At 41.9% G+C, this 13,665-nt stretch overlaps 2 protein-coding genes across 2 annotated transcripts; one reads left to right on the top strand and one right to left on the bottom strand.

Annotated features, from left to right (window-relative positions):
• Window positions 1-1,530: 1,530 nt before the first annotated feature.
• On the top strand, window positions 1,531-5,270 carry LOC130672652 (ice nucleation protein-like). The gene is made up of 4 exons (XM_057477312.1): window positions 1,531-1,605; window positions 2,444-4,546; window positions 5,031-5,104; window positions 5,153-5,270. The coding sequence occupies exons 1-4, from the start codon at window positions 1,531-1,533 to the stop codon at window positions 5,268-5,270; spliced, it is 2,370 nt and encodes a 789-aa protein (XP_057333295.1).
• Window positions 5,271-9,835: 4,565 nt separating this feature from the next.
• LOC130672658 (TATA-binding protein-associated factor 2N-like) lies at window positions 9,836-12,636 on the bottom strand. Its single transcript, XM_057477325.1, has 6 exons — window positions 12,283-12,636; window positions 11,094-11,412; window positions 10,774-11,052; window positions 10,538-10,729; window positions 10,158-10,493; window positions 9,836-10,113 (listed from the first exon to the last, which is right to left on the bottom strand). The coding sequence occupies exons 1-6, from the start codon at window positions 12,634-12,636 to the stop codon at window positions 9,836-9,838; spliced, it is 1,758 nt and encodes a 585-aa protein (XP_057333308.1).
• Window positions 12,637-13,665: the final 1,029 nt, after the last annotated feature.

Raw genomic sequence — 13,665 nt, forward strand, 5'->3', positions numbered from 1 at the left:
CTCTCCCATTTCTATTTGTCACAAGCGCGTTGCCCAAATAAATCCCTTTATTAACTATGACAGAGTGATTAGCTTGCCAAGTCTGGTCGCACCTAAGTATTATAGTCGAATATTAGGGCGCCACTGGAAGATGGACTCGGCCTTCTAGAACCGGATGTTAATGTAATTTTTTTTTTATGCTCAGGGTCGTTTGTAAATTTTATATTTTGTGAGAGAGGAGAGGAATAGTGAACAGGCTGAAATAAATTTATTTAAGACTTTAATTCCAATTTTATTAAATGAGCACCTTGCTTATTATTTATTTTCCCTTAATAACAATTAATAACCTTATGACAAACTATGCTTATGACAAACTAATATTCTTATGACAAACTAAATATCGTCCCCTGGACGTTTTTCACACACACACACGTATTTTAAGCGTCTCCCGGACGTAACACACTCACACACACTCTCTTTGAAAAAAAACCGTCCACCGGACGTTAAACCTTTAACCTCAATACACCTTGATAAAAAACCGTCCACAGGACGTTAACCCGCGTTTCCTTAATTCTAGTGTCCACCGGACATATCTTAAACCTAACTTATATTTTGTCCACAGGACCTGAATCACAGACACATTTTCTTTCAATTAACATCACTTGATTCTACTTAAAACTCTGTTTTCCTTTTGTACCTTCGATATCATTACAATCTTTTCACCCAAAATTTCATGACTCTAATTCAACTAAAATTCCAATATAAATTTCCCACATTCACTCATTCTGATTACAATTTATCACTTCCTTAATTTCAATTAACTCACTGATTTTACACGTATTAATTAATTAATTTGTTGTTTAGATTAAGTATTAATTAATTAATTTTTCCTTATAATTTTCCACTAATAATTTTCCCACTATTTTTATACATTAATTTACTTCACAATAAAATAATCCGTTTCTTTCCATTTTACTCAATAACAATTTACCAAAATTCTATCGTTCTTTTATGACTTCATTTTGTTTAAATATTTTAATTAATTAACTTAAAATTAATTTGTAATTAAATTGCGACTAGAATTACGTTATGAATTGACTAGAAATTCGGCCATAGAGTTGGCGTCACTCAGGTCTTGAATCTTACTGACGGATTCGAGTAAATTAAAGTTCATTTATGAATTAATTCAGCCACTGGAATAAATTCCGGCCTCAATCAATATATTGACGTTATCGAATAATTTATTTAATTAGTTATTTACGCGGGAAAATTATTTTATTCCAGCCAAAGGCCTCGGATAAAATAAATTCAGAAATATAGCCACAATATAGCGAATAAAATCGGCGTGACAACTTTTGAAAAGACGAGGCGCGTGGTTGTAATGGCCAACGGCCTACAACTTCCAATTTATATACGCGAGAACCAACGGAAAGATATTAATTAAATTAATTATAATTAATTCTGCCATTGGAATATAAATTCCGGCCTTAATGAATTATAATTTTACCTTGATGAATTTTTACAGCAGCAACCAGATGAGACTTGTAGCTGATGTCCGGCTATTTCTCCAACTGTCGTTCAAATTTCCTTACAGGTAAATCGGCTCTTCTGGTTCTCGATTGTCCGGTTTGTTCTCGCTCCAGATTGTTAAGGTCCTCGTCTTGCCTCGTATAAAATGGTGTAGATGATGCGTCCAATCACTCTAGTCGTTCACTAACTCTCACTTAGGCGTCCATCGCCTTCGGTCGTCCGATTGACTCTCCTTGGGTGTCCAACGAACTCTCTCGATTTTTGGCACGGCACTCCCTTATAACTTTTCGATTCATGCCCGGAAAACTCATCCCTACTAAATTAATTAGAAAAAGAGAGGGGCGGATGTTCGGGTCTCACTGATTAGCGACACCCGGTGACATGTCGAATCACTCAATTTAATAAACCGAATTATAATTAGGGCCCGTTATCGACCGTGGACAAATCCAATTATAGAAATGATTAAATAGTCATTGGGATCTATTTTACCCTGTTACATAACTCTAAGTCTTCGAACAATCCCGTCTCTACTTCTGGATTGGCGACTCGTACGTAAAGCCCAGCTTTCGTGCGAGCCGGTATAACTACCGTTTCCGCGTGTTCGAATTCTACCTTACGTCTTCGGATCTTTAGACACCCTTGAGAATAGAGTACGTCTATATCATTATTAGGGCCAGGAATTTCATTTTTTTAAAAGAGAGAGACAGAAAAAAAAGAGAGGCAAATAAGTTATTTCTTTGTTTCTCGCAATCGAGTGAAGACAGTTGCTTGAAAAAAAATAAAGATTAGTAATCCCACATAAATATATATAAAAAAAAGGTTAAAGTGCCAATTTAAAACTACTTGTGAACAAATACAAGTCTGTTCTGCTCAGATAAATGAAGAGTAGAATTTATGGTAGTGTTGTGAAAAATTTTTAATAATTTTTGAGTAGGACAGTACAGTAGCTAGAAATTTTGGTTACGGTCTCGGTGGAAATCGTGTTGAAGGTATTGCTGACGGTTTTGCTGAAGTTCTTGCTGGAGATCGCGCTCGAGCTCTTGCTGGAGATCGCGCTCGTGGTCTCGCTGGTAATCACGCTCGTGATATTGGTGGAGATCGCGCTCATGGCCTTGCTGGAGATCGCGCTCGTGGTCTCGCTCGAAATCGCGCTGAGGGCATTGCTGAAGATCGCGCTCGTGGTCTTGCTGGTTATCGCGCTCCTGGTCTTGCTGGATATCGCGCTCCTGGTCTTGCTGGATATCGCGCTCCCGGTCTTGCTGGAGATCGTGCTCGTGGTCTTGCTGGTTATCGCGCTCCAGGTCTTGCTGGAGATCGCGCTCGTGGTCTTGCTGGATATCGCGCTCCTGGTCTTGCTGGAGATCGCGCTCCTGGTCTTGGTGGATATCGCGCTCCCGGTCTTGCTGGATATCGCGCTCCTGGTCTTGCTGGATATCGCGCTCCCGGTCTTGCTGGAGATCGTGCTCGTGGTCTTGCTGGTTATCGCGCTCCAGGTCTTGCTGGAGATCGCGCTCGTGGTCTTGCTGGATATCGCGCTCCTGGTCTTGCTGGAGATCGCGCTCATGGCCTTGCTGGAGATCGCGCTCGTGGTCTCGCTCGAAATCGCGCTGAGGGCATTGCTGAAGATCGCGCTCGTGGTCTTGCTGGTTATCGCGCTCCTGGTCTTGCTGGATATCGCGCTCCTGGTCTTGCTGGATATCGCGCTCCCGGTCTTGCTGGAGATCGTGCTCGTGGTCTTGCTGGTTATCGCGCTCCAGGTCTTGCTGAAGATCGCGCTCGTGGTCTTGCTGGTTATCGCGCTCCTGGTCTTGCTGGATATCGCGCTCCTGGTCTTGCTGGATATCGCGCTCCCGGTCTTGCTGGAGATCGTGCTCGTGGTCTTGCTGGTTATCGCGCTCCAGGTCTTGCTGGATATCGTGCTCGTGGTCTTGCTGGTTATCGCGCTCCTGGTCTTGCTGGAGATCGCGCTCCTGGTCTTGGTGGATATCACGCTCCTGGTCTTGCTGGATATCGCGCTCCTGGTCTTGCTGGGAATCGCGCTGACGGTATTGCTGGGGGTTTTACTGGAGATCGCGCTCGTGGTCTTGCTGGAGATCGCGCTCATGGTCTTGCTGGAGATCACGCTCGTGGTCTCACTGGAAATCACGCTCGTGATCTTGGTGGAGATCGCGCTCATGGTCTTGCTGGAGATCACGCTCGTGGTCTCACTGGAAATCACGCTCGTGGTCTTGCTGGTTATCGCGCTCCTGGTCTTGCTGGAGATCGCGCTCCTGGTCTTGCTGGATATCACGCTCCTGGTCTTGCTGGATATCGCGCTCCTGGTCTTGCTGGATATCGCGCTCCTGTTCTTGCTGGAGATCGCGCTCCTGGTCTTGCTGGAGATCGCGCTCCTGGTCTTGCTGGATATCGCGCTCCTGGTCTTGCTGGATATCGCGCTCCTGGTCTTGCTAGATATCGCGCTCCTGGTCTTGCTGGTTATCGCGCTCCTGGTCTTGCTGGATATCGCGCTCCTGGTCTTGCTGGATATCGCGCTCCCGGTCTTGCTGGAGATCGTGCTCGTGGTCTTGCTGGTTATCGCGCTCCAGGTCTTGCTGGAGATCGCGCTCGTGGTCTTGCTGGATATCGCGCTCCCGGTCTTAATGGAGATCGTGCTCGTGGTCTTGCTGGTTATCGCGCTCCTGGTCTTGCTGGAGATCGCGCTCCTGGTCTTGCTGGATATCACGCTCCTGGTCTTGCTGGATATCGCGCTCCTGGTCTTGCTGGGAATCGCGCTGATGGTATTGCTGGGGGTTTTACTGGAGATCGCACTCGTGGTCTTGCTGGAGATCGCGCTCATGGTCTTGCTGGAGATCGCGCTCGTGGTCTCACTGGAAATCACGCTCGTAATCTTGGTGGAGATCGCGCTCATGGTCTTGCTGGAGATCGCGCTCATGGTCTTGCTGGAGATCGCGCTCGTGGTCTTGCTCGATATCGCGCTCGCTGTCTCGCTCGAAATCAAGCTGAGGGTATTGCTGTCTTGCTGAAGATTGCTCTAAAGGTATTGCTGAAGGTCGTGCTGAAAATTGCGCTCGCGGTCTTGCTGGAGATCGCGCTAGAGAAATTGATTTTGCTATCGCTGTTGTTGTTGTTGTCGTTGTTACTATTGCACACTACTATCTACTAATTAATGAAAATATGGAAGCTTTCTTGGACCAGAAATCTACTTTGCAGAAATCTACTCAGCAAAGCATACTAAACCATACGTATCAAAATACTTAGCAAGTTTTTAGCTCGATTGTCAGCTACAATGATGAAAAATTGGTTAAGCAAGATACTTACCAAGACTATAAAGATGTTATGCACAATACTAAGTAAGAATGTCAGCGGAATACTCTAGAAGACGACTAGTGAGCCGCTCAGCTTCACTATTCATAGGAAAAATTAAAGATCTACAAACATCTAAATGTTTGTACTAAACGAAGCATATATGATAGTCTAATATGTTATTAGATCTACATGAATAAGCAATAAAATTTTTCTAGGTTATTGTGAGTGAGATATTCAGTAAGACAGCCAGCGAGATGCTTAATTATACAACCAAGAACATGATTAAAAGGTAGATGTTTAGCATGATGATCAGAAAGATTTTTAACACAATTTTTAGCCAGACCGTTATTGAAATTCCTAGAAAGATGTACTGTAAGATAGTCAGCAATTTAATAGGCATGATAACCAAAATGATATTTAGCAATATGAACATCAAGATATTCAGTGAAAAATGAGCCTCTTAGCAAAACAATCAGAATGAAATACAGCAAGGCGTCCATTTATCTATTTTTACAAAAAATAAAATTATCCATTATGTTTAACAGGTTTCTTTTTTGGATGTTTTAAATTGTAATAATACAAAGTTACACATCTAATGAATTCCGCTGTCGTTAGTTGGAGTTCAATGGAAGTGTTCTGCAGTGTAAATGCTGAAATAAAATGAAAAATTCGAATGTTTATTAATGTATACTTATATTATTGTTTAATAAATAGTTTTATAGGAAAAATTGAAATTTACTCTCAATATCACGAAGAATCACAGATAAAGCTGGATTCTCATTGATATCCGTCAGCGTCAGACGTTTCAATTGCTCCGTACCAATAATATAGAGCAATAGCCGTCTAGTCATCTCTTTTGGTTTATTCACAAACCGTAAAACATCTAATTTCTTAAGACACTCTATACGGATATTACTCCCTTCTATTAATTCAACCATAGCTCGATTCCCAGTAGATGTTGAATTAGTAGGAACAGCAGGAATACTATTCGCAAATTGAACACCACTAGTTGAAGCAACATTGAAGTCAAGGACAGCCGCAGCAACATCCGGGATAGTAGAAACAGCTGACGTAGTTATCAGGTCGAGAGCAGAAACCGTTTCAACATCCAGAACAGTAGAAAGCGTTGGAGTAGTTGTGAAGTCAACAGCGCCAACCGCGGCAATATCCAAAGCATTAGGCCCGCTTGGAGTAGTTGTTAGGTCAAGAGCAGGAGCTGCAACAACATTGGGAGTAGTAGGTGCACTTGGAGTAGTTATTGGGTCCATAATAGAAACTCCAGAAACATCCAGAGCAGTAGAAGCATTGGAAGTAACTGTTTTGTCGATAGCGGAAGCTACTTCAACATCCGGAGTAGTAGAAGCACTTGGTGTAGTACTTGTGTCCTTAGCAGTAACATTTGAAGTGGTAGAAGCAATTGGAGTAGCTAATTGTTCTACAGTAGCCCTGACGACCGAATCTAATTGAAAGTTGTTGGAACCGTGACTAGAAGAATTATCCGCAACGCTGTTGACACCATGAGAAATTGGAGGGAATTGAATGCAAGCATCAGTCTTCAAACAATCATTTGCAAAACCAATAATGATTCCAGACGTATTCACAACGAAACTGTGCAACCAAAGAATATCATCTGTAAAACAAGGATACAAAATTTATGCAAGTAATCTAAAAATATGATATCAAAATAATCTTCTGAATCTTACCGCTTTCTGCAATCACAAATGCTGTTAGGTACATTCGTCCTCACCTTACAGTCACACGATTTAAATCCAACCGCTTATTTATTAAGGTAGTCGGAATCACACTGGTTGAATTTTCCTTCGGCCAAAAAACTAAGGCGTACATCGTCGAGAATTGACTACTTTCAATAAGTATAAAATAGATGTCAGATGCTAATCGTAATTATTAAATAATTAGAGAAAAACAGATTATTACTCGCGACAGATTAATCAATAACGTGAATTTTGCTGTTATTAAACCATATTAGTCGTCGTTTATTTTTAATTCTATAAATATCGCCCTTTCTGTCTAAATCCCGACGAAAAAATTTGTAACAGTTCCAGAAACAAAAAATTCGCAATTAAAAACTTTATCAATTGATAAAATTCAAGTTTCTAAACCAAGAATTATTTTTAACTTTCTCTGGGCCAGACTTATACGCAATATACCTCCGTACATTAAAGTAGATTTGTAGTTTTCCTTTAATACAGGCACAGAAGCTAAGCTGATTCCAGTAAATACAAACAACTCATAGTTTGAAACTCAATTAGTTTATTAAATTCAATTTTCGAACTAAGAATTGTTTTTAACTTTCTCTGGATTAGATTTAGGCTCAATTTATCTCTCTCCATTCAGGTAGATTTTACGTTGCTCTAATAATTGGGCCTTAGAGCTAAGCTGATGCTTGCCAATATATTAATCAATTCCAAATTAAGAACTTAATTCCCACGTATAACTCGTGTAAAAAAGTTGCGGGATTCTTCTGGTGATTCTCCTAGAAGTCCTGAGGAATTCCTATTTTGACGAAAAAAATTAATTCCGGATACAATGATGGAAAATAATTTCATCAAAATTTGTAGTAGAAACTAGGATAAAAATTCGATATATTAGGTTAAATAAAAATTTTTTTCTGTCCGGAATTTCAGCTGGTTTTCGATAGAAGCTTAATAAAGTTTTCTGTATAGATTTACGTAATTAGAGAACATGGATTGATTAATTACAGGCTTCTCAAAGTATCTTAGGAAAATCGAAAGAATTCCAGTGGAAACTCTAAGGATTTCTGCGGAAATCCCCGCGGACTTTAGGCTGAAGTTAAACCGAATAAACTTTCAATTTTTACTATACAATTTTTTCATAAAATCATTTTGCACCATATTATTTGGAATTCATGTGGATTTCTTCTGTAATTTCTTTGGAATTTATATTTATGTCAAAATATGAATTCTTCAGGATTTCGGCGGAATCACCAGAGGAATTCCGCAACTTTTTTACACAGGAATTCAAGTTTTCATCTGAAAATTATTATCGGGTCATCGTCAATGCTTGTCTCGTCAAAATTTTTATTATCTCAGCAATTTATTTTTTAAATTTCATTTTTCAATTGTTTAAACTTCTTACAAATTTATGAGTTAGCTTCATTTGATTAAACGTCAAACTGTCTGATAGCTTTACAAATGCAAATAATTGTCAAGTTTCATTAATTTGATTTGTTTAATCAGTATAATAAACGGAGTCGTTAATTTTATTATCGTTCTGTTCATTTCTTTCTTTTACTCAAGTTATCGCGTTGTTATCGTGTTGGTATTTCTCCGAGTTTGGAAGTGTTTTTCATTAATTTTGTACGTGAACTTGCTATTTTTCCACAAATGCCGAGACGAGCGCGAACGACTGAAGAACGTTGGGCAGATATTAGGCAAGTTTTAATTATACCAGATGGTGTTTATGATCTTCATATTAATGACGATGGTAATTATCTTTAATGTACCTATTGTACCTTTAAATTACATACCATCATTGAAAAACAAGTAGAAGAGCATCATTTTTCTCAGACTCACCAGCGTAATACAGAATTACAAACCACTGATCCTGAGCCTACTGAAGACGCGAAAGATGAATGTACATCTAGGAAACATGCCTTCTATCATGACCTAGCGGAAGCATTAATGGCAGCTGACATTCCTTTCGAGAAGTTAAACTGTTCGAAATTTGCGGACTTTCTCGAAACCCATATAAAGCGGAAAATGCCCGACCCTTCAACACTGCGAAAAACTTACACTGATTTAGTGTATGAACAAAAAATACAACAAGTTCGGGATGAAGTAGACGATCACCCCATTTATGTATCTGTTGATGAGACAACAGATTCATTGGGCAGATTGATCACTTCAGCTATTGTTGCACCACTTATTGATGATTCCCCAGGCATACCAAGAGTCATTCATTGCACTGAGATTTCTCGGGCTAATTCTCAGAAAAATGCTGAATTTGTGGAGTCTGCTTTGATGAAACTTTGGCTGGACGGAGTCAGAAGGCAGAAAGTCTTATTATTTGTTACAGACGCAGCACCATACATGAAGGCTGCAGGGCGGTTACTAAAAGGTAACTATAACTACGCAAAGCTTCTTCATGTAACGTGCCTGGCTCATGGATTACATCGCGTTGCTAAAGAGATCCGTGGAACTTATGGACTAGTTAACGATGTTATTGCGGAAACGAAAGCTGTTTTCATAAAGTCGCCAAGAAGGAAACGTATATTTAATCAGTACGCTCTGAATATCCCTTTACCTCCTAGGCCTATTGTTACTAGGTGGGGAGAATAGCTGAAAGCAGCGTCGTATTACAGCGACCACTTTGAAGAAGTCCAAGGGGTAATTGAGCAACTGGATTCTGATGGAGCTGCTGTTAATCGCGCTCAACAATTGTGGGCATCTCCTAACCTCCAACGTGAATTTGATTTTATTCAAGAAAATTATTGTTTTATTACTAGGGCAATTACACAATTGGAGGGAAGAGGAATGTCACTTCGTCAATCTGCTCATATCTTCACTGATGTTGCTGTAAATATCCATCGAAATCCAGTCATTCCTGCAAACATCAAACTTAAAATTCAAAACGTTTTCTTCAACAACTGTGGATTTTCGATAGATTTATTGAATATATGTCGAAGTTTACAAGGAGCACCTAATCAAGTAATTCCGAATGGATGGAAAAATGTCGACATTCAATGCTTGAGATACGCGCCAACGACATCCTGCGAGGTCGAGCGATTCTTTTCTAGTTTCAAAAGTATACTACGATCAAACCGTCAATCCCTAACGACTAAAAATTTAGAGTTCGTAGTTGTCTACTTCAACCAGGTGGAACTTTTGGACTAACCAACATAGCATCCTCTATCCTATGATAATTTAAATGTGTTTTCTTCTGAGAGAAAGGTATAAATCGATAGTTTCATAAAATCATAACAATATTACACAGATATTGACTACAATATCACCACATTCATGAAATAATATGTATTGTTTTAGATAAAGTTCATTGTATCAGATAATAAAGTGTAATTATCAGCGAGACCTTCAGCAATACCCTCAGCTTGATTTCGAGCGAGACAGCCAGCGCGATCTCCAGCAAGACCACGAGCGCGATCTTCAGCAATGCCCTCAGCGTGATTTCGAGCGAGACCACGAGCACGATCTCCAGCAAGATCATGAGCGCGATCTCCACCAAGATCACAAGCGTGATTTCCAGCGAGACCACGAGCGCGATCTCCAGCAAGACCATGAGCGCGATCTCCAGCAAGACCTTCAGCAATACCTTTAGCGCAATCTTCAGCAAGACAGCAATACCCTCAGCTTGATTTTCAGCGAGACAGCCAGCGCGATCTCCAGCAAGACTACGAGCGCGATCTCCAGCAAGACCACGAGCGCGATCATCAGCAATGCCCTCAGCATGATTTCGAGCGAGACCACGAGCACGATCTCCAGCAAGACCGCGAGCGCGATCTCCAGCAAGACTAGGAGCGCGATATCCAGCAAGACCAGGAGCGCGATATCCAGCAAGACCACGAGCGCGATCTCCAGCAAGACCAGGAGCGCGATATCCAGCAAGACCAGGAGCGCGATATCCAGCAAGACCACGAGCGCGATCTCCAGCAAGACCGGGAGCGCGATCGCCATCAAGACCTTCAGCAATACCTTTAGCGCAATCTTCAGCAAGACAGCAATACCCTCAGCTTGATTTCGAGCAAAACAGCCAGCGCGATCTCCAGCAAGACCACGAGCGCAATCTCCAGCAAGACCACGAGCGCGATCTTCAGCAATGCCCTCAGCGCGATTTCGAGCGAGACCAGGAGCGCGATATCCAGCAAGACCACGAGCACGATCTCCAGCAAGACCGCGAGCGCAATTTTCAGCACGACCTTCAGCAATACCTTTAGTGCAATCTTCAGCAAGACAGCAATACCCTCAGCTTGATTTCGAGCGAGACAGCCAGCGCGATCTCGAGCAAGACCACGAGCGCGATCTCCAGTAAAACCCTCAGCAATACCGTCAGCGCGATTCCCAGCAAGACCACGAGCGCGATATCCAGCAAGACCAGGAGCGTGATATCCAGCAAGACCAGGAGCGCGATCTCCAGCAAGACCAGGAGCGCGATAACCAGCAAGACCACGAGCGCGATATCCAGCAAGACCACGAGCGCGATCTCCAGCAAGACCGGGAGCGCGATCTCCATCAAGACCTTCTGCAATACTTTTAGCGCAATCTTCAGCAAGACAGCAATACCCTCAGCTTGATTTCGAGCGAGACAGCCAGCGCGATCTCCAGCAAGACCGTGAGCGCGATCTTCAGCAATGCCCTTAGCGCGATTTCGAGCGAGACCAGGAGCGCGATCTTCAGCAATGCCCTCAGCGCGATCTCCAGCAAGACCGGGAGCGTGATCTCCAGCAAGATCTTCAGCAAGACCCTCAGCAATGACGTCAGCGTGATCGACAGCAAGAGCACGAGCGCGATCTCCAGCAAGAACTTCAGCAAAACCGTCAGCAATACCTTCAACACGATCTCCACCGAGACCGTGGCCAAAATTTCTAGCTACTGTACTGTCCTACTTAAAAATTATTAAAAATTTTTCACAACACTACCATAAATTCTACTCTTGATTTATCTGCGCAGAACAGACTTGTATTTCTTCACAAGTAGTTTTAAATTGGCACTTTAACCTTTTTTTTTATATATATTTATGTGGGATTAGTAATCTTTATTTTTTTTTAAGCAACTGTCTTCACTCGATTGCGAGAAACAAAGAAATAACTTATTTGCCTTTTTTTTTCTGTCTCTCTCTTTTAGAAAAATGAAATTTCTGGCCCTAATCATTATCTTTCAAAAATTTTAATCCCAAGATCTCATTTCTTTTTATTGGGAATAGGTTCGGAACTGAATGAAATATAATTGGGAATGCCGAAAATTTCAGCATCTATTTTACCAAGAGTGAAAACAAATTCCGGGATGATCCCTGTTAGTTTTAATATTTCGCTACGATCAACCCATGTATCCGGGGTAACCATACCGCATTTAAGTAAATTTAATTCACATCCCGTATCGATCATTAAAATAGCTGACTCGATTATTTCCTTAGATATTATTTTTATAGTAGGGGCTTCGCAATCGTGGCTAAGCCTAACTACTGCCACTGGAAAGTCTCCAATGGTTCCTCCGTGTCCATCTCTTCCGCGATTACTTGCATGACCGGACGCTTGGATCTTCCAACCTCCCGCGGTGCGTCCGAACGCAGGGGGGTTTGGTAGTTTCCCGACCTATCCTCGTTACCAACGCGTACCCGCTCGTTACTGGATGGGCCCGAAGGCCCGTCCATGAATGATCTGCGATTATTTTCCCTTTTTTTTGTACAATCTACCATAAAATGCCCCGGTAATTTACAATAATAACAAATCCTTCCATCCCTTTGAGCGTTTACACGTTCGCGGTTGAAATTCGGAGTAGTGAATTCGCTTCTTGAATTATAATTAGCAGCATTTTGGTTAGCGTTATTACGATTATACTGGTCATTGCTCTGATAGTTATTTCCATAAGAACCGTTGTACCGGCCTTGACCACTATTTTCGCTGCTTCTATTACCATGGTTGCCATGCGGGTAGGTATGGTTGCGGGTTCCGTTATTACCGTTGTATCGATTATTAGTTCCGCGATATGGATTAAAATTAGTATCATTACCATTATTATATCGATTACTGTTATAGTTATTAGTTGGGTTAGTTGGAAATCGCTCACGAGTATTAACATCTCGATTTAGGTCCCGTTGATAACACATCAGAGCGCTATGACCGGTTTTATTGCAAATTTGACATACGATAGGCTGCCCCTGTACTACCCCTACCCGTTTCCCATCTCGATTATTTGGTAACTCATAGTCAAAGCTTCGGATCGAATAATTTATGTCTCTTCTGGACGGGGTTTTTCCCCCTCAACAATTCTTTAGCGCGTTCATCTTTCTCGATTTTCACGGATTCGATTGCGGTCTCACGATAAGGTCGGTTTCTCGAGATTTTTTGCTCTACTTCCGGTTTAAGTCCACGTATAAGGGAATCCCGGAATTCATTCTCATATCTTAGTTTTTCTGCGGCGGCTAAAGGCTCGTTATTTGGTACTTGCGATTTTACCACGTCTAATATTTGATTTCCTAGTTCAAAAACTCGATTAGTGTATGACAATGCCGATTCGTCGACGCGCTGAAAAATCCTTCCCATTTCCCCTTGTAATTGGTACAAGGACTTGGGGGGTTTGTACAATTCTTTTAGATAAGTCAAAAGTGCCTCCACCGTCCTGAAAGTCTGCCCCTGAATAGTTCTCCGCGCTTCGCCCCGTAATTTATTTCGCAGCATTAGCACTAGCTTTTGCTCGTGTTCCGCGGGTACCATCGCGTGAGCCTCCTTACATCCTTCAATAAAATGGGCTAATGGTATATTTTGGCCCGTAAAATAAGGGACTGCCTCGACCGCATATTTAATGGAGTTTGGCAAAACGACATGTATTTCATTCATATTCGGTACTGGTGCTAATTCGTTTCTGTCGACCGGCGCAATTGGTAAATTTTCAAAGTTAATTTCCCGTCTAACCCGGTCGCCGCCCACTCGCGCTCTTTCTGCTTCTCTAATTCGTTGTTCCTCCCGTTCCTGTTCTTCTCGTAAACGCTCCCTTCCTCAAGTCGACGTGCGTTCTCCTCCGCACTTACTCTAATTTCGCGGTTCCGTTCAAACGCTCTTTCTTGTTCTTGTCTCGTATGTTCTGCTATTGTTAATTTGTCAGGACTTTCTCTGATCGTACCTGAAGAACCCGGACG

Source organism: Microplitis mediator, chromosome 1 (genome assembly GCF_029852145.1).
Source record: "Microplitis mediator isolate UGA2020A chromosome 1, iyMicMedi2.1, whole genome shotgun sequence".
Taxonomy (NCBI): Eukaryota; Metazoa; Arthropoda; class Insecta; order Hymenoptera; family Braconidae; genus Microplitis; species Microplitis mediator.

Excerpts from the sequence above, each read along its gene's own strand:
- LOC130672658 (XM_057477325.1), bottom strand. The coding sequence starts at position 12,636 with ATGTGTTATCAACGGGACCTAAATCGAGATGTTAATACTCGTGAGCGA. Across the intron at positions 11,413-12,282 it reads CGAATTTCAACCGCGAACGT|GACAGTACAGTAGCTAGAAA; the intron begins GTAAACGCTCAA and ends ATTTTTAAGTAG. Across the intron at positions 10,114-10,157 it reads CGCTGAAAATCAAGCTGAGG|GTCTTGCTGGAGATCGCGCT; the intron begins GTATTGCTGTCT and ends GTATTGCTGAAG.
- LOC130672652 (XM_057477312.1), top strand. The coding sequence starts at position 1,531 with ATGTCCGGCTATTTCTCCAACTGTCGTTCAAATTTCCTTACAGGTAAA. Across the intron at positions 4,547-5,030 it reads TGCTGAAGATTGCTCTAAAG|GTTATTGTGAGTGAGATATT; the intron begins GTATTGCTGAAG and ends AAATTTTTCTAG. Across the intron at positions 5,105-5,152 it reads ACCAAGAACATGATTAAAAG|CCAGACCGTTATTGAAATTC; the intron begins GTAGATGTTTAG and ends CACAATTTTTAG.